Source organism: Manis pentadactyla, chromosome 4 (genome assembly GCF_030020395.1).
Source record: "Manis pentadactyla isolate mManPen7 chromosome 4, mManPen7.hap1, whole genome shotgun sequence".
NCBI lineage: Eukaryota > Metazoa > Chordata > Mammalia > Pholidota > Manidae > Manis > Manis pentadactyla.
The window spans coordinates 171,270,740-171,292,625 of NC_080022.1; the positions used below are offsets into that span (position 1 = coordinate 171,270,740).

The 21,886-nt window shown below is 47.4% G+C and overlaps 2 protein-coding genes across 6 annotated transcripts; one reads left to right on the top strand and one right to left on the bottom strand.

Annotated features, from left to right (window-relative positions):
• The first annotated feature begins 4 nt into the window (after positions 1–4).
• On the top strand, positions 5–6,773 carry TMEM106A (transmembrane protein 106A). 4 transcript variants are annotated; one of them, XM_057501531.1, is made up of 9 exons: positions 208–226; positions 507–624; positions 1,440–1,650; positions 2,180–2,243; positions 3,381–3,534; positions 4,023–4,163; positions 4,252–4,295; positions 4,817–4,870; positions 5,221–6,773. In XM_057501531.1, the coding sequence occupies exons 3-9, from the start codon at positions 1,446–1,448 to the stop codon at positions 5,339–5,341; spliced, it is 783 nt and encodes a 260-aa protein (XP_057357514.1). In that variant the 5' UTR covers positions 208–226; positions 507–624; positions 1,440–1,445; the 3' UTR covers positions 5,342–6,773. The 4 variants fall into 4 exon arrangements, with proteins under 4 accessions (XP_057357513.1, XP_036738963.2, XP_057357514.1 ...); XM_057501530.1 differs by lacking the exon at positions 1,440–1,650 and having other exon boundaries at positions 5–226; positions 5,221–6,511; XM_036883068.2 differs by lacking the exon at positions 507–624 and having other exon boundaries at positions 136–226.
• Positions 6,774–7,781: 1,008 nt separating this feature from the next.
• Positions 7,782–12,924, bottom strand: CCDC200 (coiled-coil domain containing 200). 2 transcript variants are annotated; one of them, XM_057501533.1, is made up of 4 exons: positions 10,845–12,924; positions 9,190–9,541; positions 8,673–8,731; positions 7,785–7,918 (listed from the first exon to the last, which is right to left on the bottom strand). In XM_057501533.1, the coding sequence occupies exons 1-4, from the start codon at positions 10,938–10,940 to the stop codon at positions 7,892–7,894; spliced, it is 534 nt and encodes a 177-aa protein (XP_057357516.1). In that variant the 5' UTR covers positions 10,941–12,924; the 3' UTR covers positions 7,785–7,891. The 2 variants fall into 2 exon arrangements, with proteins under 2 accessions (XP_057357515.1, XP_057357516.1); XM_057501532.1 differs by lacking the exon at positions 8,673–8,731 and having other exon boundaries at positions 7,782–7,918.
• Positions 12,925–21,886: the final 8,962 nt, after the last annotated feature.

A 21,886-nucleotide genomic window follows, 5' to 3' on the forward strand; every position in this document is an offset into this window, starting at 1 on the left:
TGGAATGGCTGGTCCTTGCGGAAGAGCGTCGGGATCTCGGGTAACCTTTGGAGAGCCGACATCGTCTCTGGCCGACGTGCGCGGGGGGCGGGGCCCTGGGAGGAAGGGGGCGGGGCGGAGCGGAGCGTCCCTAGGCTCTGAGTCAAAGCCGGGGGCTAAGGCCCCTGGTCTCGCACTTTCGCTTCCGCTAGCAGCTGAATGCGTTCTGCCGTCGCTCGGGAGTCGGGTAAGACGCACCCGGGACACTCCTTATTTACCTTTGGGAAGCAAGGGCCAAGGCACCTTCTGTACCGCCTCCTAGCCCAACACAGACCCGGTACCAAGGCTCGGCTAACGGCCTCAAGTGGTGGGACTTGAATTTCTCCATCGATGAAATCCCAGCCTCTTCATCCGCTCCCGTTCCCAGCCCAGGGCCAAGCCCCAGTATGACAGGAAGCAACTTGGCCCTCGGGGTAGGCCAGGGCCGCTGCTCTCCACCCTCCAACGCGGCGCATTCGCTCCCCCAGGACTCTGCTGGAGGGGGCCGGTTGCTGGGTCGACCCCAGCCTCTGGCCCTTCTGGCCACCGTGCTCTACAAGCCCTTATACCCAAAGGCGCATTCCAGGGATCTCAGCCCTGAATCAGGTGAGCCTCAGTTTATCTCAGCCCAGGAAGGCCTGCACGCTCATCTTGCCCACTCCTGCTACCACTCTTGAGCCTTTGGGGAAGAATGTGGATTTAGACTTGACCGTTCCTAGTGAAGGACAGATACTGACGTTGCTACCACCCTCCCGCAGGCATTCTTTCCTAGCTCCCTGCCTCAGAGCAGTGAGGAAGAGGTTTATGCTCCCCTCCAAGACTATTCAAGTTTCTTCGCCACACCTGTGATCAGTCTAACCTTCTTTGTTGTTTCAAAGAATCCCCACCTTCCTATTAAGGCAGCCCCTGCTGGGGCCTCAGGAATGAAATCTTTCCTTCCACACCCCTTCAGAATCTAGGAAAAGCTCAGGCAGGCATTTCCGCCTGGATGCTCTAGAGATCTTTTCAGAGTCTGTTCCAAAGGATTAGGGACTCTGGACTGCCGCGCACCTGACCCACCCATCCACCCCGCAGCCCCCCTCCCCCGCTCTGTCCAGCTTCCTTCTCTTGAAGTGAATGACAGCTCAGCAACTTTCCCCCCAAAATAAGCGCTCTACCAGTCCCTTAGCGTGAAAGAACTTCTGCTTTTCTTTTCCCCCTTGTAGGATGCTCTACAATCATGAAAGGAGTTGAAATTCATTGAGATTTTTGGTCTCTGAGTCCTATGTAACTCCTCAGTTTTCCACACCCTAGTTTCCTTAGGCTTGAGCTTGCTGAAATTGTGGTGGGTCTCCGTGGCAGTCTTCAGAACTTAAAAACAGAATGACCTCCATTGTCACTGCTAATAAGCTTAGCACTGAACTGTGTTCTTTTCTCACTAGTGAAAAATGGGTGAGACGTTCTCCCAGCTGGGCTCTGGGGAGGATGAGAACAAGGTGATCCTGCCCCCTGACTCAGCCATTGGCAGCAAGGCTGCCACCTACTCCAGCACCCATAGCAGCAAGACTTGTTCCTGTGTGCCTTGTAAAGGGGCTGCTGGTGCCAGCTTTGTGACTTGTCCCACCTGCCAGGGCAGTGGGGAGATCCCTCGAGGTGAGTTGCTCAAGGCTCTGGAAACAACCTGGAATCTAGGAAAAGCTCTTAGCAGCTAGCCGGCCCTGGGCCAGGCCCCTCTGAGTCTCCTTGAATGGGGTCCCGCAGTTTCAGGCCGGCTAGGAAGATGCTAACTCTCCCTGGGCTCACTGCAGAGCCCCTCTCCTCCCCTGGTTATACTCTTCAGCCCCAGGGGGTTTCCCGCCGCTGTCCTCCCTTAGCAACACTGCCTTAGGATTCAGGAAGTTACAAATGACCTCTCATAGAAGCTGGGCTTCTCTGATTTGCTGGTGACTTGCAGAGATTCTTCACACCTATTCAGGAAAGTCTTCCATTCTAGAGATGGCAAAGCTGAGCTGGCAGCTTCAGGAGCACCAGAGCTCAGCACTCCCAGTCCTGCTCTGGGGCAGCCGCGGCATGCTTCTGACGTTGCTCTGTGGGGTGGAGGGGTGCTTCTGGGAGGCTGGCACGGGAAACATTTATCATGGATACATCTTGGCCCTCTCATTCACCTTCCTTCTCTCTACAGAGCTGGAGAGGCAGCTGGTGGCCCTCATTCCTTACGGGGACCAGAGGCTGAAGCCCAGGCACACGTAAGCCCCTCCTCCTACCCCAGTTCCACAGGCCATCACCCCTGGGGGCTGTTCTTTGTCCCCTTTTCTCCACTGGTTTTCCCCCTCAGAAAGCCTGAGTGTCACTGAGCTCATATGTACTAGCTCCCTGTTTCCAAGGATTTTCCTGGTTTAAGAAGCCTGGGGCACAGTAGATGCCACCTAAGTCCACTTGGTGTCCCTCTCCTGAGTATCACTGCTTCCAAGAATCATGGCTCCCTTTTGAAGACAGACATCACCTCTGACTCTTACAAGTCCTTCCATGAGGGATGGAGTGGCTTTGGCTGCAATTGGTTTGGGGAAATTATTTTTCTGAAGAGCTTTTCTTGCTGCAGCAGTTCTTTTCCCAGTAGAGATGGAAAACCAGCTGCACCCTGTTCTGAAATACTTCAGAACCTTAAAGGCAGCCCTGGTTTCACTGATGGGGGCATGACCCTGTGCATCATCTGGGTCCCTTTGACATGAATTCCTGCAATCCCCTCCCAAGGTCCTCAGCTTCAATCTGGGGGCCACCACTCAGCCCTCTTCGATTGCTACACCTGAATCTAACTCTGTCAATGCCCCTCATAAGATACCAACAAGGTGCTGTCTCTTTGACACGTATCTCAGCTTTAAATTAGATGGGCAGAGGATGTCCTATTCTGAATATTAACGTTAAAATTCAGGACTCACAAGATTCATGAGGACATACTTATCCCGGTAAGACTAGCTAGCATTTGTTGAGGTTTTGCTCTGTGCCAGGACCTGGGATCAGTGCTTTTTCATGCATTAGCTCACATCAAATTCTATGAGGTAGATACAATTATCTCCATCTTACAGACAAGGAAACTGAGGCATAAGGAGGTTAAATGGGTTTCTTAGAGTTACTGGGCCAGTGGGTAGGGAGAGCTGGGAATGGAAACCAGACTGCTGCCTCCCAATCCTGTGCTCCTACCCACTCTGGACCACAGCTGAGCCTCAGCTGGTCCTGCACATCTGGGGAGCCAGAAGTGCAGTTGTGAGGGGGGCACGCAGAGGAAAGCCTTGTATATGGAGAGGAGTGTCTGAACACACCCTGCCCATGTTTACTTGGTGTTCAGACTTCTCCATTTCTCTACTCTGGTTCCTGCTTTCCCACAGGAAGCTCTTTGTGTTCCTGGCAGTGCTTGTCTGCCTGATGACCTCCTCCCTCATCGTCTTTTTCCTGTTTCCCCGGTCCGTTGCCGTGCAGCCTGCGGGCCTCAACTCCTCCTCGGTGGCCTTTGATGAGGCTGATATCCACCTCAACATAACGGTGGGTGGGTGCCCATGTCCCAGGGCTCCAGCCCCACCTGTACAGCAGCACTTCCATGTAGCCCTTGTCCAACATGGTGACTCTGGGCGTGGGAGGCCAGGTATCTTCCGGCAGCCAGAGGGAGAAGCAGGGACCGCCATGAGTGTCATGACATTGAATAGAATTGGGACTCCGTACAGGGAGGGGTCAGAACTGGGACCAGAGAAGTCAGTCATAGTGCAGTAAAGTGACATGCTTCAGACCCTGGGTGGGCAGGACTGAATGTAAGAAGTCCCGCAGGATGACACTGGCTCTGGAGCCTGCTGGATGTCTTAGTTAAAGGTGACTCCTTGCCATTGAGAATCTCTCTGAAGAGCTGCTGGCACTGGTTCTCAGTAAACCCATACTGGGGGTGGGCTTAGTCAGGCCGGGTTTTTTTGAAACTGTCTGACTTCTCTTTTCCAAGGTTGGCCACCCTCACCCCTCCCTTTCCTGATCTTCATCCCCAGAATATCTTGAACATCTCCAATAGCAACTACTACCCCATCACCGTGACCCAGCTGAGCACTGAGGTCCTACATCTGTCCCTTGTGGTGGGGCAGGTCTCCAACAGCCTCTTCCTACACATTGGTCCTTTGGCCAGTGAACAGGTGACTCCTTGCTCCTGTGTGGAGTGTGGTTGTGTGTGGAAGGGGGCAGCCAGAGTTGGGGCTAACCCGATGCTCCTTTGGTTGACAGATATTCTACACAGTAGCAAACAAGATATGGGATGAAAACACATAGTGAGTATCCCCTGATCTCTTCTCCTGTAGCTTTCCTGGCTGGAAACCCAGTTTTAATCCCCAGCAGGTTTCCTGATTGCTTAGCAAACCCTGCAGCCAGCATTTGGCCTGCAATCTTGTTACCAAGACTACAGTGTGCAAGGGTTCAGGGTCCCTAGCCTCTGTCTGTTTGGACCTAGAGTAGAATGAAAAACAGACTTAAATTTGGTTAATCCTTATACTATATGACCTTGGGCTTAAAAACTTTAGCCTGAGGCGCTGAGGAAAAGGACTATCTTGTTTTCTGCCGAGGGAGGGGCTGGCATGTGCCTGGGCCTGGGCCAAACCAGTGGGGGGTGAGTGAGTGACATTAGAGCAAGAGTCACGTTCTCTCCTTAGGCAAAGGGAGAGGGGAGGGGAGGGGAGGGGAGGGGCCACTTCTGATGGAAAGGTGCTGTGGAGGCTCGGGCCCTGAAGGTCTCTGAGTTTTCTGACAGGTTGTTCAGTGTGAAACATGGTTACGTGTTCTCTCTCTCTCTCAGCAAAATCTGTTCCTGGCTGAAAATCAAAGTGCACCATGTGCTACTGCACATCCAGTAAGTAGGGCTTGGAGCCCCGGTGTGCCCCTCCTGCTTCTGACTCTGGTCTCTGCTCAGCTGCACCTCATAGGACGAGTCATCCAAGTTGCCCTTAGGAGTCTTTGTTGGCTCTTGGGCACAGCAGGCTCAGCCCCTTCTCTAGGTCCTACCTCTCCTGCATTGGCTGTGGTGTGCCAGCCACAAAGCCGTCTGGAATGCAGGTGGGGCCACTGTCCCAGGGGCCTTAGCAGAATGGGGAGCAGAAGGAAGCTGGGGGTGTCTGAAGGATCCAACCCTCCCCACACAGCAGAGCAGGGCCAGAGCTCTCTTCTTCCCAGGCACAACACTAAAGCCCGCTTGCTTTCCAGGGGCACACTGGTCTGTTCCTACCTGAGCCATTCAGAGCAGCTCGTCTTCCAGAGCTATGAATATGTGGACTGCCGGGGAAACACATCGGTGCCCCACTTGCTGATCCCTCACCCACCATGACCTGTCTGCTGTCCTGAATTCCAGGCCCCTGCCAGCCTGGTCTGTATCTCCTGCAACTCCCTGGTGCCCAAGGAAAGACTATAGTAACTTTGCCAAAGGAAAAGCCCTGCTTCATACCTCCCTCTACACAGGAAGCTCTGTGGAAGTTAACACACACACATACTTACATCTCTGATCTCACGGGAATGGAAGCCTGATTCTTCTAGGGGCCAGCACCAGATTTCTCCCTTGGTCTGCCTTGAGGAAAGTCTGACCCGAGGTTTTCTCTGAGCTGCCTTAGAGTCCCTGGAGTGGCACCTGCCCTTTCAGTGCCAAGCACCGTGGTTGCCCACCTCCTCAGGCTGGCCTTCCTCCTGCTTGAATGCAGAGAAAGCTTTGATTTTATCTGTCTTTTAAAGCATGTATCCTTCTCAAGTTCTTCACCCAGTGGTGAGGAAGTGACTTGAGGGATCTCCAAGACTGTTTAGAGGTCTGTGGATGCGCTCCTGTGCCCCCTGCTTTGGTTGTGTGACAAAGTGATGGTGATGGTCTGTTTCTCCCCTGGTAACTTGTCCCCCGCCCATCTGACAGCAAGATTGGCCAGGGCCCTTTGGTTTTGTATCCTTCCTGTTAAAGACTGTCCCTGTTCCTAGGAAGACAGAGCTTTTCTCCAGCTGAAGCTTCTCTCCATAAAACAGGTCTTTCTGTTCTCTTCACATCACAAGCCAAAGTTGTAGGGGAGAGTTGGGGGGCACCTGGCACCGTCCTTGGCCTACATAAGGAAAAAGAGACAAAGCCAGAGTAATTTTAAAAGATGTTTATTGAAGGAGGGCTTCTGGCTGGTGGTGAACTGCCAACCCTAAGCCCATGACAGTGGACACAGGCAGGTCAAGTGGTTGGCCCAGCTGTTCCTCCCAGGAAGCCTGCAGAGCTGAAACTCAGTATCCAACCAAAGGGCCCACCTCCTCCCAGAGGCCTCTTTTCCTTTGGGCATTGACAGTATGGAGCTACACAAGAGTAGGGACTGGTCTAGATCCTCTCCTCTTTGCTGTCACTCAGATGAAGCTAGGCCTTAGAATACCCCAGGTTCACTGGGCTCTGAGTGGAGGTGAGCAGGGAAGGTAGTTGCTCCCTAAAGGAGGTGATGGTTTTTATCACTCAGACAGATGGGAAGATGAGTTTAGGTGGTGGGGAAGCTGAATTTGAAGTTGGATGGATAGAGAGGGGAATGATGACAGAACCAGGTGACTAGCTGGCAGGGGAACAAGGGGAAGGAAGGAGGTTGTGCTGTCTCCACATTCTCATGCGTGGTTAACTGGGGTCAAGGTAGTTCTGGCAGGGGCACAGAAGTCCATCCAGGCCAGATACAGCCCATCTGCTCTATGTAGGTCACCAGATGTCAGGGTTTACATTGTTATTCAATAAACTGCACTTAATGTTAAAAAAAAAAGTGTCCTGTGAGTGGGCATGTTGCTAGTGGCTCCTCTGCATCTCAGCCTGTTTCTTAATACCCGAGGTCTCTTCCCCAGGTCTAAGTCCTGATAACATGCCCTGCTTTTCTGGCTTCTGAGGGGCAGCTCCCAGAAGCTCACTCGCCCTGTCTCTCACTGTATCTCTAAGGGCCCTTCCCTCCTTCATATTCCCGTCCGTGTCCCCCCATACCTTCCCCAGCCGCTCTCCTCAGGAAACACTGCACTGCAGCCCCTTCAGTCTAACCCAAAGGCAGTGCCGTTTGACCTACAGTGAAAGGCCTCGGGCACGGCGCCCTAACCCCCACCCCCATACCAGTCCAAGGGGGAAAGGGGCAGGGCTGGAGGTCCTGGGTGCCAGCTTCAGGAAGCAGTGAGGGGGATACCTGGGGCCTTCAGAGCCTGCTGGCTGTCTCTGAGACCCAAGGAAGAAGAGGCCTGTAGATTTTTGCAAGCAGGTCCCTCTCCCCATCCCCGGGTCAGATGTCCTGTGCCTGCAAATACAGCCCCCTATCCTCTGAGCCCTTTTCACCATCCCTGCTTCCCATCATCCATTCAGCTGCTGAGTGCCCACTGTGGGCCAGGCGTTACAGTGGGCATGGGGCTCTGCCTGCTGCCTGTGCCCTCTGCTGCCTCAGGCCTGCTCTGGTGTGATGCAACCCCTCCTTCCCCAGCGGTATCTCAGTAATCATCTGGTAGTGGGAAGGGGCAATGGCTCCACTGAGAATCCTAAACCTGAAGACCCTGACAGACCTATTGTTGCTAAATAAGGACCAGGAGTGGAGCTGTAGACTTGTGGGTGCCAAAGCCAAGTTCTCCCATTGGCTATGCCTAGAGAAGCATTGAACTGCCCTCCACTTTCTTCCACCCTCTCTATCCCCTGCATGAGTCCTCCCGCACCCTTCCCCTCATCCCGGTCTCACAGAGTTGACCAGTCTCTTGATTCTTTCCAGGAAGAAGTCACATTTTATTCCTAGCTAGCTGGCTCCTCTGAAGTGGGTCAGCAGAGGGTGGCTCTTGGAGTGGAGATGTTGCTAGGTGATGAGAAGGTAGTGTTGCTCAGTTTTTTGTTGATGGCCAATGGTGTCTTGGGGACTCTGGATCACCACTGCTGTGTGTAATTCCTTGACTGAGAAGAGGAAGAGACAGGAGGCAAAACAGAGTAGTTAGCATTTGCTGGGCCTGCTGGTCTCAGAACATTGTATTAATCCTCCTTGAAGGCCAGAGGAATCAGAGTGAAAGGCAGTAGCCCAGTCTTCACCTTAAAAGGGCCAGCATGAGGGCCTCTCATCCTTTGCACTTGTGTCAAAGAAACCTTTCCAAAGCATGTACTGGTTTATGTAATTCTCATCAGGAGTTACGTCCTGGACCGATGGCCTCAGGTGAGCTCGGCTCTAAGCCAAGTGCTTGGGATGCCTGCCTTCTCTGTTGATTACCACATTCAGTCCTGACGCCATGTCTATTGAGGAGGTGGCATTGTCCTCGTTTTATGGATAGGGAAGCTGAGGCTCTGACATTGTCTTGCTACCAGGGAATGGTGGTCCTGAGGTGGACAGCCTCTGGCTTCAGGTCTTGCCTTCATCTTGCTCCAGCGGCCTCTACCCTAGTCATTGCTTAAAACAGCCCCTTTATGTTGCTTCTCTGGCTCCTGTCTTCTTTCCAAATGGATTGTCAACCCTTCCACTTACATTTAGCACTGAGCAACAGGTCCTACTTAGATGTTTCTGTGGAGGCAACGAAGGGAGGAATGGGCTATCCACTCTGAAATCACCACTGCCTCTCCCGCCTGCTGCCAAGGGAGCCTCTAGATGGTACGTGCACACACACACAAGCTCACTCTCAGACATGCAGCCAGAGTCCGCCTCTCACACTGTCTGTCTCACCGTGAATCGTGCTGGCTGGGTGTATTTATCTGGGCTAGACTGGTACGATTTCCTGAAATCTGATGATGAAACAAAGCATATGTTAGTCACCTGGTAGTTTGAGAATGGAACATGGCAGAGCTGGACTACACTGTGCCTAGAAAAAGGTACAAACTGAGCCTACTCTGAAAATTCACAACTAGGAAGCTGTACTGATTTTCAGTTCCAGACCTCATGGGACTCAGCATATTTATTAAGTGTATGATTCATATCCCACCCTCTGACCATCCTCAATCCCCGTTATTCTTACCCCAGAGGAGGGGCTGATGACTGACTTCTCAGTCACCCTTGGCAAAAGTTGGCAGCCCTCTCTGCAGTCCTCGATTGGTGCAGGGGCACCCAGAGCAGTGGCCCCCCAGTAAAGGTCAAGGGTGCTGAGGAGAGTCAGGGTGGGGTGACCCATGTGAATTTTGAACTACATGGCTGGCATGAGAGCAAGGGGCCCTCTCCTCATCACCCTCCCAGGCATCTGACTTACCAGGGTCTTGGATCTTCAGCCCTCCTTGCAATTTGTTGCTAAGGTCATCGGATTGCCCTCCAACTTGGTGGGTTCCCATTGAGCCACGCTGGGGACCTGGCCTTTCGGAATCCTGCCGAACAGCTTTGGAGGCGCACTGAGTAAGAGTGTCTTCGGCATTTTGCTGCCACAGCTGCGCACAAAGCTGCAGCTGCTGCTGCTCGACTGGCTGCGCAGTGGGCGGCTGCGGTTCCGCGGATGGGGATGGCAGCTGTGGTTTGGCCGGTGGTGGCTTCTGCTTCTGCTGCAACTCCCGGGATGTCTGGGGATTTCTCTCAGACTGAACTTCCTTCTCTTGGAGATTCTTCATTTCCTAGCAAGAAGCCCCAGACAAATGGGATCCTCGTCCCTCCCCACCCAGTCATCTCATCTGCCAAAGACCCTGCAATGAGCAAGGCCCAGGGATCCGAAGGCAGAGTGGCCTCAGGGTCTCTGTTCCAGGGAGCTGGAGGCTGAGGCTAGACTATCTCCCTTCACCCACATCGCCCAAGAACTGTTTCTATGGGGACAGTGCCCCTGGCCCAGCCCCTGCTCAGAAAACAGCAGTCTCTGAGCACCTACTTCCTACCCTGGGAGCTGTGCACTAAACAGTCTGCAGTACCAGATGATAAGGAATAATTTTCCTGCCAACTCTTTGAAACAGCACTGTCCAATAGAAATAGAATACGTACATGCGTAATTTTAAATTTTGTAGTAGCCACAAAAAAAGAAACAGGTGAAATTAATTTTAAGAATATATTTTATTTAACCCAATACATCCAAAACATCAACTTGGTATATGAAAATATTAATGAGATCGTTTATATTCTTTGTTTTTGTACTAAGTCTTCAAAACCTAGCATGAATTTTTATATTCCACAGCACATCTTAGTTTGGACACTACATTCTCATCAGAAATAAAAGATGCATATTTAGATGTCGTAAAATTTACAGTTGGAAAAAGTATTCACATATCCAAGTTGTTCCAAACACATGTAAATAAGTTTTCCAGTTTGTAAACCGAGTATTTGTTTTAAAATTTATATTTAATTAAATATATAGAAATTTTAAACTTCAGTACCTTAGCCTCACTAGCCACATTTCAAAGGCTCAGTAGCATACAGGCTGATGGTCACTGTATTGGACAGAGCACCTTTAAAACCTCCCAGACCTGACCTCCCCACATCTGTTGGGCCTCAGCTTAGCACAACAAAAGCTGAGTCATCCCAGGACACACACACACACTCAGCACAACAAAAGCTGAGTCATCCCAGGACACACACACACACACTCAGCACAACAAAAGCTGAGTCATCCCAGGACACACACACACACACACACACACACACACACACACACACACACACACACACACACACACACACACACATACACAGAGTCACACACACACTCAGCACAACAAAAGCTGAGTCATCCCAGGACACACACACACACACACACACACACACACACAGTCCATCCAAGAAAACATCCCAAGGAAAAGATGTTACTTTCTTCCTGCCCCCAGCAAAACAACACTGACCAGATAATAGCTTCCTAGGTAGGCGTCTGCCTCCTCTCCCCATTCCCTTCCTGCCTGTGGAAGGGCCCTGATGAACCCGGTCCCTCCCACGCACCTGCTCTTCCTGCCGTTGCTGCTGCTGGGCCATCAGCCACCTCCTGTCCAAAGCCATCTGCCTACGACGGGCCTCCCAGTGGTAAGCACTTCCCATGATGGTGGGGGAGGCAGAAGCCCCAGGCAGGGGATGGGGACAGCAGAGCTCAGGATTCTGTCACTGCTCCCACCGCCTCTGTCTCCTCTCACCCAACCCCACTGCCTGTAACCAGAATCACCTCACAATGTGGCCACTACCAGGGCAACTGGGCAGGCCCCCCCCTGCCACCGCCTTGGGGAGGAGGGACATATTTTTCCCAAGCCTCCTAGCAAATATCTGTAAAGTACCTTTCTCTCCTGGGCTCTGGGCAGGTAAAAGGCACTTTCCCACCTTAGCCATCAGTTTCAGTGGGCCCCAAGGACAATTCCTAAGCTGGCTCGCTTTTTTCTCTGGTTTCTTTCTCCTCTCCTTCCCAGGATTCCAGCATCCTTATCTGGCCCTCTGCTAACCACCCTCATCCCTCCCACCCTACCAACAAAGGTCTCTGGTTACCATTTGCTCAGTCCTCCATCTCTTCCCCCTATGCTGAGGCAAGCAGAAATAAAATATAGAATCCAACTAATCCTCACTGGGTTCCGAGCCCTGTGAAGGCAAGGTGGCTTACTAGAGAGGGCCCTAGTCTTGGGGATTTATAATGCTGGGCTCAAGCCTAGGGTCTACCTCTTCCTCTAACCCTGGAAACCTTCCCTAACCTCTCTGGGCCTCAGTTTCCTTGCCTGTAGAACTAGAAAGGTATTACTCATTTCCTTCTTCACAGAGCTGGTATCAGGGCCAGACTGATTAATGGATGAGAAATGTATGAGATGAACTACAACGTTGTTCATCTATAGGTTGGTGTTATTTATTATCCTACCTGCCTTGTGTTGCTAGTGGATGGAGTGGCCAGGGAAGGGGATCAAATCCAGAAGGTTTATGGAGGCAGGGATTGGGTACTTAACCTCCTACATATGCACACCTTTACTCACAAATATCAACCTTTCTGGAAGCAGCAGAGCCTGAACCCAGCTTTGGTGCTACGAGCAGGGGAAGAGTATAAGTGAAAAATGGGCTTCAAACCCAGCTCCAGCCTCAGAGACTGGTGGTAGAGAGGGGTGTGTGTGTGCGTATGTGTGTGTGTGAAGCAGCCCTTAACCAGAGAAAAGGTTCCTGGAGAATCTGTTAATTCAGGAAGCCAGTGTAATAGAGTCTGCTTGAGTTTTGGAGTAAAAAAGACTCAAGTTCCATCTTGGCTGTGTCACCTACTAGCTGGGGGCACTTAGGTCACTCAGGATGCCTGTGACAGTTGTTGGAAGACCCCACGGAATGCTTGGAGAGTGCCTGCTCTGCAGCGGGCACACAGCTCTGGCCTACTGGGAGGGACGGCCCAGCTCTGCTGTGGGGCTTGCTGGGCGCTGAGCCTTGCGGGATCACTTTCCTCCTTTGTGAAAAGGGGTGTTAGTTCCTTGTCTGAGCACCCAGGGATGTCATTTGAAACAACAGATACACAGAGGTTTTCAGATGCAAAACATTAAGGATTGTCACTGTACATTTATCTTCTTATGAATTAATCCTAAAAATATTTAGATGGAAAATAATGAAGGCCCTCGACTATCTCAACAAGTAAATGACCAAAGGGGGAAGTGGGTTCTGGTTTCCATCTCTTCTCTCTCGCTTTCCCTCTCTCTATCATTCTACCCTAGAAAGAGTGGGGATCAGATAGGTGGGGGAGATGCTCAGAGATGCTCTGGCTGTATTAAGGGAAATGTTTCTAAACCTCTGAGCCAGTCCTCATGCCAGAAGAGGGATTTTCAGGTTGAATCTGCCTTCCCCCTCCTCATCTCCCTTTCTGGGCCTCTCTCCTGCCTCCCTGTATGCTGCCTCTCCCAAACCTCACTTCTCACCATCGACTTCTCTCCATCTCTAGGATTCTGCTCCACATCCCACTCCACCCCTTCCAGTCTGGATTTTTTTTTTTATTAAGGTATGATTGATATACACTCTTATGAAGGTTTCACATGAAAAAACAATGTGGTTACTACATTTACCCATATTATCAAGTCCCCACCCATACCCCATCAGTGCAGCAAGATGCCACAGATCCACTGTGTCTTCTCTGTGCTACACTCTCCCCATGATCCCCCCACACCATGTGTACTGAACATAATACTCCTCAGTCCCCTTCTCCCTCCCTCCCACACCCCTCTCCTTTGGTAACCACTAGTTCCTTCTTGGAGTCTCTGAGTCTGCTGCCATTTTGTTCCTTCAGTTTTGCTTCATTGTTATACTCCACAAATTAGGGAAATCATTTGGCATTTGTCTTTCTCCACCTGGCTTATTTCACTGAGCATAATGCCCTCCAGCTCCATCCATGTTGTTCCCAATGGTAGGATTTGTTTCTTTCTTATGGCTGAATAGTATTCCATTGTGTATATGTACCACATCTTCTTTATCCATTCATCTACGATGGACACTTAGGTTGCTTCCATATCTTGGCTATTGTAAAAAGTGCTGCGATAAACATAGGGGTGCATATGTCTTTTTTAATCTGCGAAGTTGTATTCTTTGGGTAAATTCCAAGGAGTGGGATTCCCGGGTCAAATGGTATTTCTATTTTTAGTTTTTTTGTGGAACCTCCATATTGCTTTCCACAATGGTTGAATTAGCTTACCGGATTTTAACTCATATTGGCCCTCAGAGAACTTTCCAGGCTGTTATTTGATTGTAGCCACTATGCACATCTGCTTTCTTAAATAAAGCTTGTTGTTTTTGAAGCCCCAGAGTCTTTTGTTGTGGAAGAAACAAAGTACAGTTAGAAGCACAGGCCAGGTAAGTACTGTGCAATACCAGCTGCATTATTTATCAGGTGTGCAAATGTGGTCTGGTTGCTCTGTCTCTGATCAGTTTCCTTACCTGCAAAGTGGGGATAATACTACCCCCATCCTGGGGGCACTGTGATTAAAGAAAATAATCCATGTCATGCACAGGGTTCAATAAACAGAGGCTTTTACTGTTAAAGATCTTCCTTGACTTACGATGACACTGTGCCCTGATAAACTCATTTGTTAAGTCCAAAATGCATTTAAAATACCTAGCCTACTGAACCTCAAAGCTTAGCCTAGCCTACCTTAAACATAATCAGAACACTTACATTAGCCTACAGTTGGGCAAAATCATCTAACACAAAGCCTGTTTTATAACCAAGTGTTGAATATCTTATGTAATTTATTGAATATTGTACTAAAAGAAAAACAATGATTATATGGGTACAGAATGGTTGTAAGTATATTGGTTATTTACCCACATGATAGAGGGGCTGACTGGGAGCTGTGTCTCCCTGATGCTGCCCAGCATTACAAGAGAATATTCTACTATCTGACTACCACTATCCTGGGTGGGTAGGCAGCAAAGGACCAGTCACTCCAAGGCTATGTGGTTAAAAGTACCAGGATCTCTGGGTTCCAGGAACCCTCGGGCTCCCTTCCCCCGGCTGTGACCCCATCCTGGAGCCGAAGGAGCCTGGTGGATTGGAGCCAGGGAGCTGAGGCAGGCCTGTCTGAGCAGAGGGCTCCTGGTAACCGAGTTTCCCCCGACCCTTCTCCCCTCTCCCACAGAGGCAGTCTTCCAAGCTCTCCATCCCTGAGTACACAGTGGAGCTGAGGGGGGCCTCTCTTGCCTGGGCCCCCAAAGACAAATCCAGCAAGAAGAATGTGCTAGAGGTGAGGGTGTGGGTCTGGAGGAGGAGAGGGAGCCTCCTACTGGGTTGGGACCTTCCCAGGCAAGCCCCAGGAAGGAGGACCTGGAGAGAGTGGAGCTGGAATTCTCCGGGCTCAAAGCTGAGGCGGTTCCACCTCAGGGATCCGTCCACGGTGTTTCTACTGTCACAGATTCTTCAGCCCGCTCTCCAGGAGCTGAGTTCACCAGTCCTTGCCCTGGAGGGTGGTGAGGGGTAGGGGGTGCCTGGGGAACAAAACAGTAGATGCGTAGAAGCCCTCCTCCAGCTGCTCCGGCCTCAGACAGGAGACTCCCCATGCCTGGCTACTTACTCTGCCAGGCTGGAAAACCTCCGGCTGACCAGAGCCCAGCTTCCAACCTGGACTGGTCCTCAGTGGATAAACCGCGGCAGTGGCACATTTCCCAGGCTCCCCCAGCGGGAAGAGAGAGGCCAGGTGGGGCCAGGAGAGGACCTCACAGTGCCGCACCCTTCACTGTCCAGTGTTGTCTTGTTTTTAAACTATGTTTATCCTTACCACTACTGCAAAGCGTGAGGCTTCTCACAACGAAAACACACAAAATCCACTGCACAGCCAGGATCAGGCCAGCGAGTTAGAGAAGCAGGTCAGTGTGGGAGAGGGGCAGGTGAGGTTCGGGTGCTAAGGGTGTTGCTGGAAAAAGTTAGCCCCAGGTTTCCTGATAATCAAAATGAAAGAAAAATAAAAACCTGCCAGATTGTGAGGGAAATCAAAGCTTTTCGCTGATCCTTAGCTCTTGAAGGCATTTTCAGTGTGCTTCTCCTTCCTCACTTAGCAAGGGACTCTTGGGGCTGCTTCGGGGAACATGGTGAAAGAAGCAGGACCCCACATCTCAGCTGAGAGAAGGCAGTTCTGCAAGGAGCTTGAGGGTGTCGTCTTCTGATGGTCCACCAAGCTTCATTCAGTTCTAGACCCAGAGTATCCACAGAGCAGGTTTGGAAAAGCAGTTTCATCTCATGAGCTGCTCTGATCCAGTCGGCGTGGAGCCTTCTCCAGGCTCAGCAGGGCAGAGGGTTACCGTCAACTAGCAATGTCTGCCATGGGTGGTCAGATCGAGGAGGGACATCACTTTTGCTAAGTGTGTTCCTTTCTTGACCTGGAGGGACATCCCTTGACCAGCGATCTATGAATGTCACGTCTCTCACTGGGCTTCTGATGAAAGTTCAGAGTAAACACTTCTGAGCTGTCTTTTTTGGCAAGGTCAGGAAGGCAGATGGCGCTCTTGGAAGCTTCTCAAGCTGACAGAAAGGCTGTCAGTCTTAAATGGAAACCGAAGAGCCACCAGCTTCCCAGCTGGCAGATGGCCACCCTCCCCACACTCCGGGGTGGCCCACAGGCAACTCTAGGATTTTTCTCTAGAGACAGCCCCAAATTCTCTAACACAGCTGGGCTAGTTGGGCCTGGCAATTTTTCATAGCAGGTCTTCCTAATCCCCCCACAGAGTCCTCCATAAAGAGTGAGCCTGGGGTGGCTCAGCTGTGCATTCAACAAGATGAATATTTTGTGAGATACATTGCTATGTAACTGTAAAGCTTTGCCTTCTGAATGAAACTGTCAAACATGAACTGTTTATGTTTTGAGAGAGCTGCCAAAGATAATGGTTGTTTTAGAAGCATTGTTAGGTCGTTCTCTGGGATAAGAGAGGCAGGACTCTTGTTTAAGTACATATCTTTCAATAATCACCATAAATGTAAATGGACTGAATGCACCAATCAAAAGACACAGAGTAATAGAATGGATAAAAAAGCAAGACTCATCTATATGCTGCTTACAAGAGACTCACCTCAAACCCAAAGACACGCACAGATTAAAAGTCAAGGGATGGAGAAAGATATTTCATGCAAACAACAGAGAGAAAAAAGCAAGTGTTGCAATACTAGTATCAGACAAAATAGACTTCAAAATAAAGAAAGTAACAAGAGATAAAGAAGGACATTACATAATGATAAAGGGCTCAGTCCAACCAAAGGATATAACCATATGCACCCAATACAGGAGCACCACTATATGTGAAACAAATACTAACAGAATTAAAGGAGGAAATAGAATGCAATGCATTCATTTTGGGAGACTTTAACACACCACTCACTCCAAAGGACAGATCCACCAGACAGAAAATAAGTAAGGACACGGAAGCACTGAACAACACAGTAGAGCAGATGGACCTAATAGACATCTATAGAACTCTACGTCCAAAAGCAACAGGATACACATTCTTCTCAAGTGCACATGGAACATTCTCCAGAATAGACCACATACTAGGCCATAAAAAGAGCCTCAGTAAATTCCAAAAGATTGAAATCCTACCAACCAACTTTTCAGACCACAAAGGTATAAAACTAGAAATAAATTGTACAAAGAAAGCAAAAAGGCTCACAAACACATGGAGGCTTAACAACATCCTCCTAAATAATCAATGGATCAATGACCAAATTAAAATGGAGATCCAGCAATATATGGAAACAAATGACAACAACAACACAAAGCCCCAACTTCTGTGGGACGCAGCAAAAGCAGTTATTCAACGTGGTACTGGAGGTCCTAGCCACGGCAGACAAAACAAAGAAATACAAGGAATCCAGATTGGTGAAGAAGAAGTCAAACTGTCACTATTTGCAGATGACATGATACTGTACATAAAAAACCCTAAAGACTCCACTGCAAAACTACTAGAACTAATATCGGAATTGAGCAAAGTTGCATGATACAAAATTAACACACAGAAATCTGTACCTTTCCTATACACTAACAATGAACTAATAGAAAGAGAAATCAGGAAGACAATTTCATTCACAATAGCATCAAAAAGCATAAAATACCTAGGAACAAACCTAACCAAGGAAGTGAAAGACCTATACCCTGAAAACTACAAGACACTCTTAAGAGAAATTAAAGAGGTCACTAACAAATGGAAACTCATCCCATGCTCCTGGCTAGGAAGAATTAATATCATCAAAATGGCCATCCTGCTCAAAGCAATATACAGATTCAATGCAATCCTTATCAAATTACTAACAGCATTCTTCAATGAACTGGAACAAACAGTTCAAAAATTCATATGGAACCATCAAAGATCCTGAATAGCCAAAGCAATCCTGAGAAGGAAGAATAAAATGCGGGGGGATCTCACTCCCCAACTTCAAGCTCTACTACAAAGCCACATAATCAAAACAATTTGGTACTGGCACAAGAACAGAGCCACAGACCAGTAGAACAGAATAGAGACTCCAGACATTAAGCCAAACATATATGGCCAATTAATATACGATAAAGGAGCCATGGACATACAATGGGGAAATGACAGTCTCTTCAACAGCTGGGGTTGGCAAAACTGGACAGCTACATGTAAGAGAATGAAACTGGATCACTGTCTAACCCCATACACAAAAGTAGACTCCAAATGGATCAAAGACCTGAATGTAAGTCATGAAACCATAAAACTCCTAGAAAAAAACATAGGCAAAAAAAACATAGGCAAACATGAGTGACTTCTTCATGAACATATCTCCCCGGGCAAGGGAAACAAAGGCAAAAATGAACAAGTGGGATTATATCAAGCTAAAAAGCTTCTGTACAGCAAAGGACAGTGTCCCAATATGTCTAATAGTGATCTCTCAGTTATACCACAAAGCCTCATTTCTGCCTGGGGAAATATATGTAAATAAAGACATTATATTTACATTTATATAAATAAAGCTGCATACTCATTCCTGTTGTCTTTGCCCATTCCAGGACTGTTAGCCAGTTATCTTAGCTTCCTGTAGAAACGATGGGTCTTTTGTCTGAAATACTTCATTAACCTCTTACTTCTTTTTTAAAGGTTGCTAAGCTTACTCATGCTATTTCCATTTTCACTGAAGGCATCTTAATGATGAAAGCGACTTTGTTGGGCAGCATCAAGGTGACAGCTTAGATGCTGGTCTAGGTGGTCTTGTAGTGAGGTCCTTACTTTGGGTTATGGTATTTATCCCTTGGGGAACAGGCAATGACCTTATCATCTTGTGTCCCTTGCTGTTTCAAACTCAGCTTTTAATAATCATTTTGCTCATATATGGATGGAAGAAGGCAGTATTATAATCCTTATTTTTCATTATACCCAATAGTTAGTTAAATCTAAGAAAGAGCCGTGTATTGAATTTTTGTAATAACAGAACAAAATGGTTTAGTCCCCTTAGGCAAGTAGCAGGCTCACTCTCTCCCATCCTTCTGTGGTATCTTTAAATTGCTTTCAGGCACAGAACACTGAGCTAATCGCAGGCCATCATGATCACTGATGCACCCAAGCTCCTCTCTGCTCCTACTATTTCCTTCTTCCTCTTCTGGACACCCTCACCCATTCCCATCCCCCATACCACTCACTCTGTACGTTTGATTGCTTTCCCTAAATAGGCAGCTGTCCTTATTTTAAACATGGTGTTATGTGTGCATGTGTTTTTTATTTATTTAAATCATATTATGCTCTAAGTCTCATTCTTTTTCCAACTTTTCTCACTTGTTAATGCTTTTGAAATGTATTTATGTTGCTATGAGTCAGGTAGTTGGTTACATCCTACTCCTGCATGGAATTCCACATTTCACTTAACTATTCCCTGTTCACAGACCCCTGTGTTGCCCATTTTCTACCTCTGCTCCCCGTTATCATAAACAGTGTCAAGATGAGCATCTTCAAACATGTCCCCATTGAAGACCTACAAGAATTTCTCTGAAATGTGCCTTCCTAGGAGTGGGGCACTCTTAGGGCATATTTGTACTTAATTTGTCTCAAAACGGCCAGATTGCCTTCTGAAATGACTGTTTCCTGAGTGTCTAACTATATTTTTGCCAGGAATCATTATTATCCACTTTGTAACTTTTGCTCTCCTAAGAGATATAAAGCAATATCTCATGGCTGTTTTAATTTGTAATCCTGTGACATCTAGTAATGTGCTCATTCACATAGTTCATGGCACTTTTATTTATTTTTCCACTTACCTGGCATCAGGAGAATCTGCACATTGCTGATTTTTTTAAATTATCAATTAAACTGCCAGATTAACATTTGTGTTAATAAAACCCAAGAAAATACAAGAAATGAACCTAAATAGAAACCGAACTTCAGTGTATGGTTTTTGTAAGTGTGCTGAAAAAAATACCATTGTATTCCTGAAACAGTATTAGTCCATTAAACTATGCAGAGAGCGCACATGCAGATTATAACTTCTAACTAATCCATAAATAGATGGTAAATCCTAGAACCATATTAAGCATTTTACATGCAAAGTGACCAGTATAGGAAGGATGTAATAAAGCCTAATAATTAGCAACAATTATCAAAGGAAAGACTGCTTTCCTTTGTGAGTCTTTAGCCACAATCTTTCAGATAAAAAGAGCAGAGGAACTATCATCTTGACCCCATTCAGCCCAAGTAGACTAACAACTCAGGGCTTTTTGTAAAGAATCCTGTGACTTCCACTAATTTTCAACCTTCAGGTATTAAGGCTCTATTTCAAGTACTTAAAGCATTAAGTTTCCTTTAGTCAATATGACTCAAAAAAATATACACAGAAGTATACCTATAAATGTTCATCATTAGAGGTAGCCAAAAAATGGGAATAATCTAAACATTTATCAGTAAGAGAATGGCTAAATATATCATGATGTATTCATACTATGGATCATTCTGCTGCCATTCCAAAAGAATTTGCCACTGGAATATTTTCAAAACTTAAAGGGAAAAAAGCAAATTGCAAAATGTGTGTGTGTGTGTGTGTTTCATATTATGATCCCATTTAGATTATTTTAAATTAATATATGTTTAAGGACAAATATTTACGTACATAAATTAATAGAGAAAGGTCTGGGGGATCCACATGAAAACTTAGCTGTTGTTAACTTCAGGGGAGGGAATACAGCTGTGAGGGAGGGGCTTTCTCATAGCTATGAATGCTCCATGGATAGGTGAACATCTAGGAAGGATTGGAAGGGCTATTAAGACCTTTAGATGTATGAAATTTAATTCTTTTCACTAAATATGTTTTTTTTAAATCAAAGTATTATTGATATACAATCTTATATTGGTTTCAAGTATACAACACAGTGGTTCAACAGTTGCCCACATTATTAAGTCCTTACACTCACTAGTACAGTTACTATCTGTTACATAGGAAGATGTTACAGGATCACTGACTATATTCTCCATGCTATACTACCATCCCCATGACCAACTTATATTATGATTGAGATTTTTTGTGCCCTGTTATACCCCTCACTCTCCCCACCCACTTTCACTCCAACCCCTCCCCCATGGTAATAACTAGCCACTTCTCAGTGTCTGTAAGTCTACTGCTGTGTTGTTCATTCTGTCTGCTTTGTTTTTATATTTCACAAATAAATGAAATCACATGGTATTTGTCTTTGCCTGGCTTTCACTACGTCTGTTCTTACAGGGAATGTTTCTTTGGAAACTTTGTGTTCTTTCTTTGATTTTGTTTTCATTGCTTATGCTTATCTATAATTTACCTTTTTGCTGTAAAATAGAGCAGGGATACTAAAAGCTACAGAAACACTTGTGTAGTTTAATGGATTATTATTATCACCACTCAAGAAATACAGTTTAGCCAGGTCTCAACCTAGTTTCTCCTCATGTGCCCCAACCTAATATCCCTCTCTTTGTTGATGGTTTTATTAGCCAAAACAATCTCTAGACACAGGAGGTTTAGACTTGCCCATTGAAAAAAAAATATGTTAAGTCTTTTTTAATTTTCAGGTTTCTCCTCCATTCCTTTCTCGCCAAGGCCTTTGACCTGTTGTTTCTCCAGAGTCTGCATTTTGCTAATCACTCAGTCATGATGTAGTTCAACGTGTTTCTCTGGCTTTTGTGTCTTCTGCAACTTTCATTGCAGCTGTTTCCCTTGAAGTTTAAATATAATCAAACACAGATGGAACCCATCAATTGTCTTTATGACTTTTGAAAATAATGGTTCTTTGCAAATTAAAAGTGAAAGAAACAAGTCTCAGGGATTCCAAAGGAGTGGGTTAAAACTATCTGATAGATGCTGTCTTTGAGAGAGCAACAAAAGTTTTCTCATTACAGAGAAAAGAATCAGCAAAATAAGCTTACAGAGTTAGATAGCAGATCTGCTTTCCTGTCCTCTCTCCCTAATTACAATCATCATTCCGAGAATGCTGGAAGAACAGAGAATTGCTAAGTCTGCAGAGTGGTCCTCCCCAAAGCTTGTTGGCCCCTAAAGGTACAGATGCCTTGAGATGACAGCCGGAGACAAGACACACGCTGAA

Coding starts and splice junctions, on each gene's coding strand:
- TMEM106A (XM_057501530.1), top strand. CDS start 5: ATGGCTGGTCCTTGCGGAAGAGCGTCGGGATCTCGGGTAACCTTTGGA. Junction 4,296..4,816: donor ATATGGGATGAAAACACATA/GTGAGTATCCCC, acceptor TCTCTCTCTCAG/CAAAATCTGTTCCTGGCTGA. Junction 4,871..5,220: donor CATGTGCTACTGCACATCCA/GTAAGTAGGGCT, acceptor CTTGCTTTCCAG/GGGCACACTGGTCTGTTCCT.
- CCDC200 (XM_057501532.1), bottom strand. CDS start 10,940: ATGGGAAGTGCTTACCACTGGGAGGCCCGTCGTAGGCAGATGGCTTTG. Junction 9,542..10,844: donor AGCAACGGCAGGAAGAGCAG/GTGCGTGGGAGG, acceptor GCTTCTTGCTAG/GAAATGAAGAATCTCCAAGA. Junction 7,919..9,189: donor GCTGAAGATCCAAGACCCTG/GTAAGTCAGATG, acceptor TCCTCTTCTCAG/TCAAGGAATTACACACAGCA.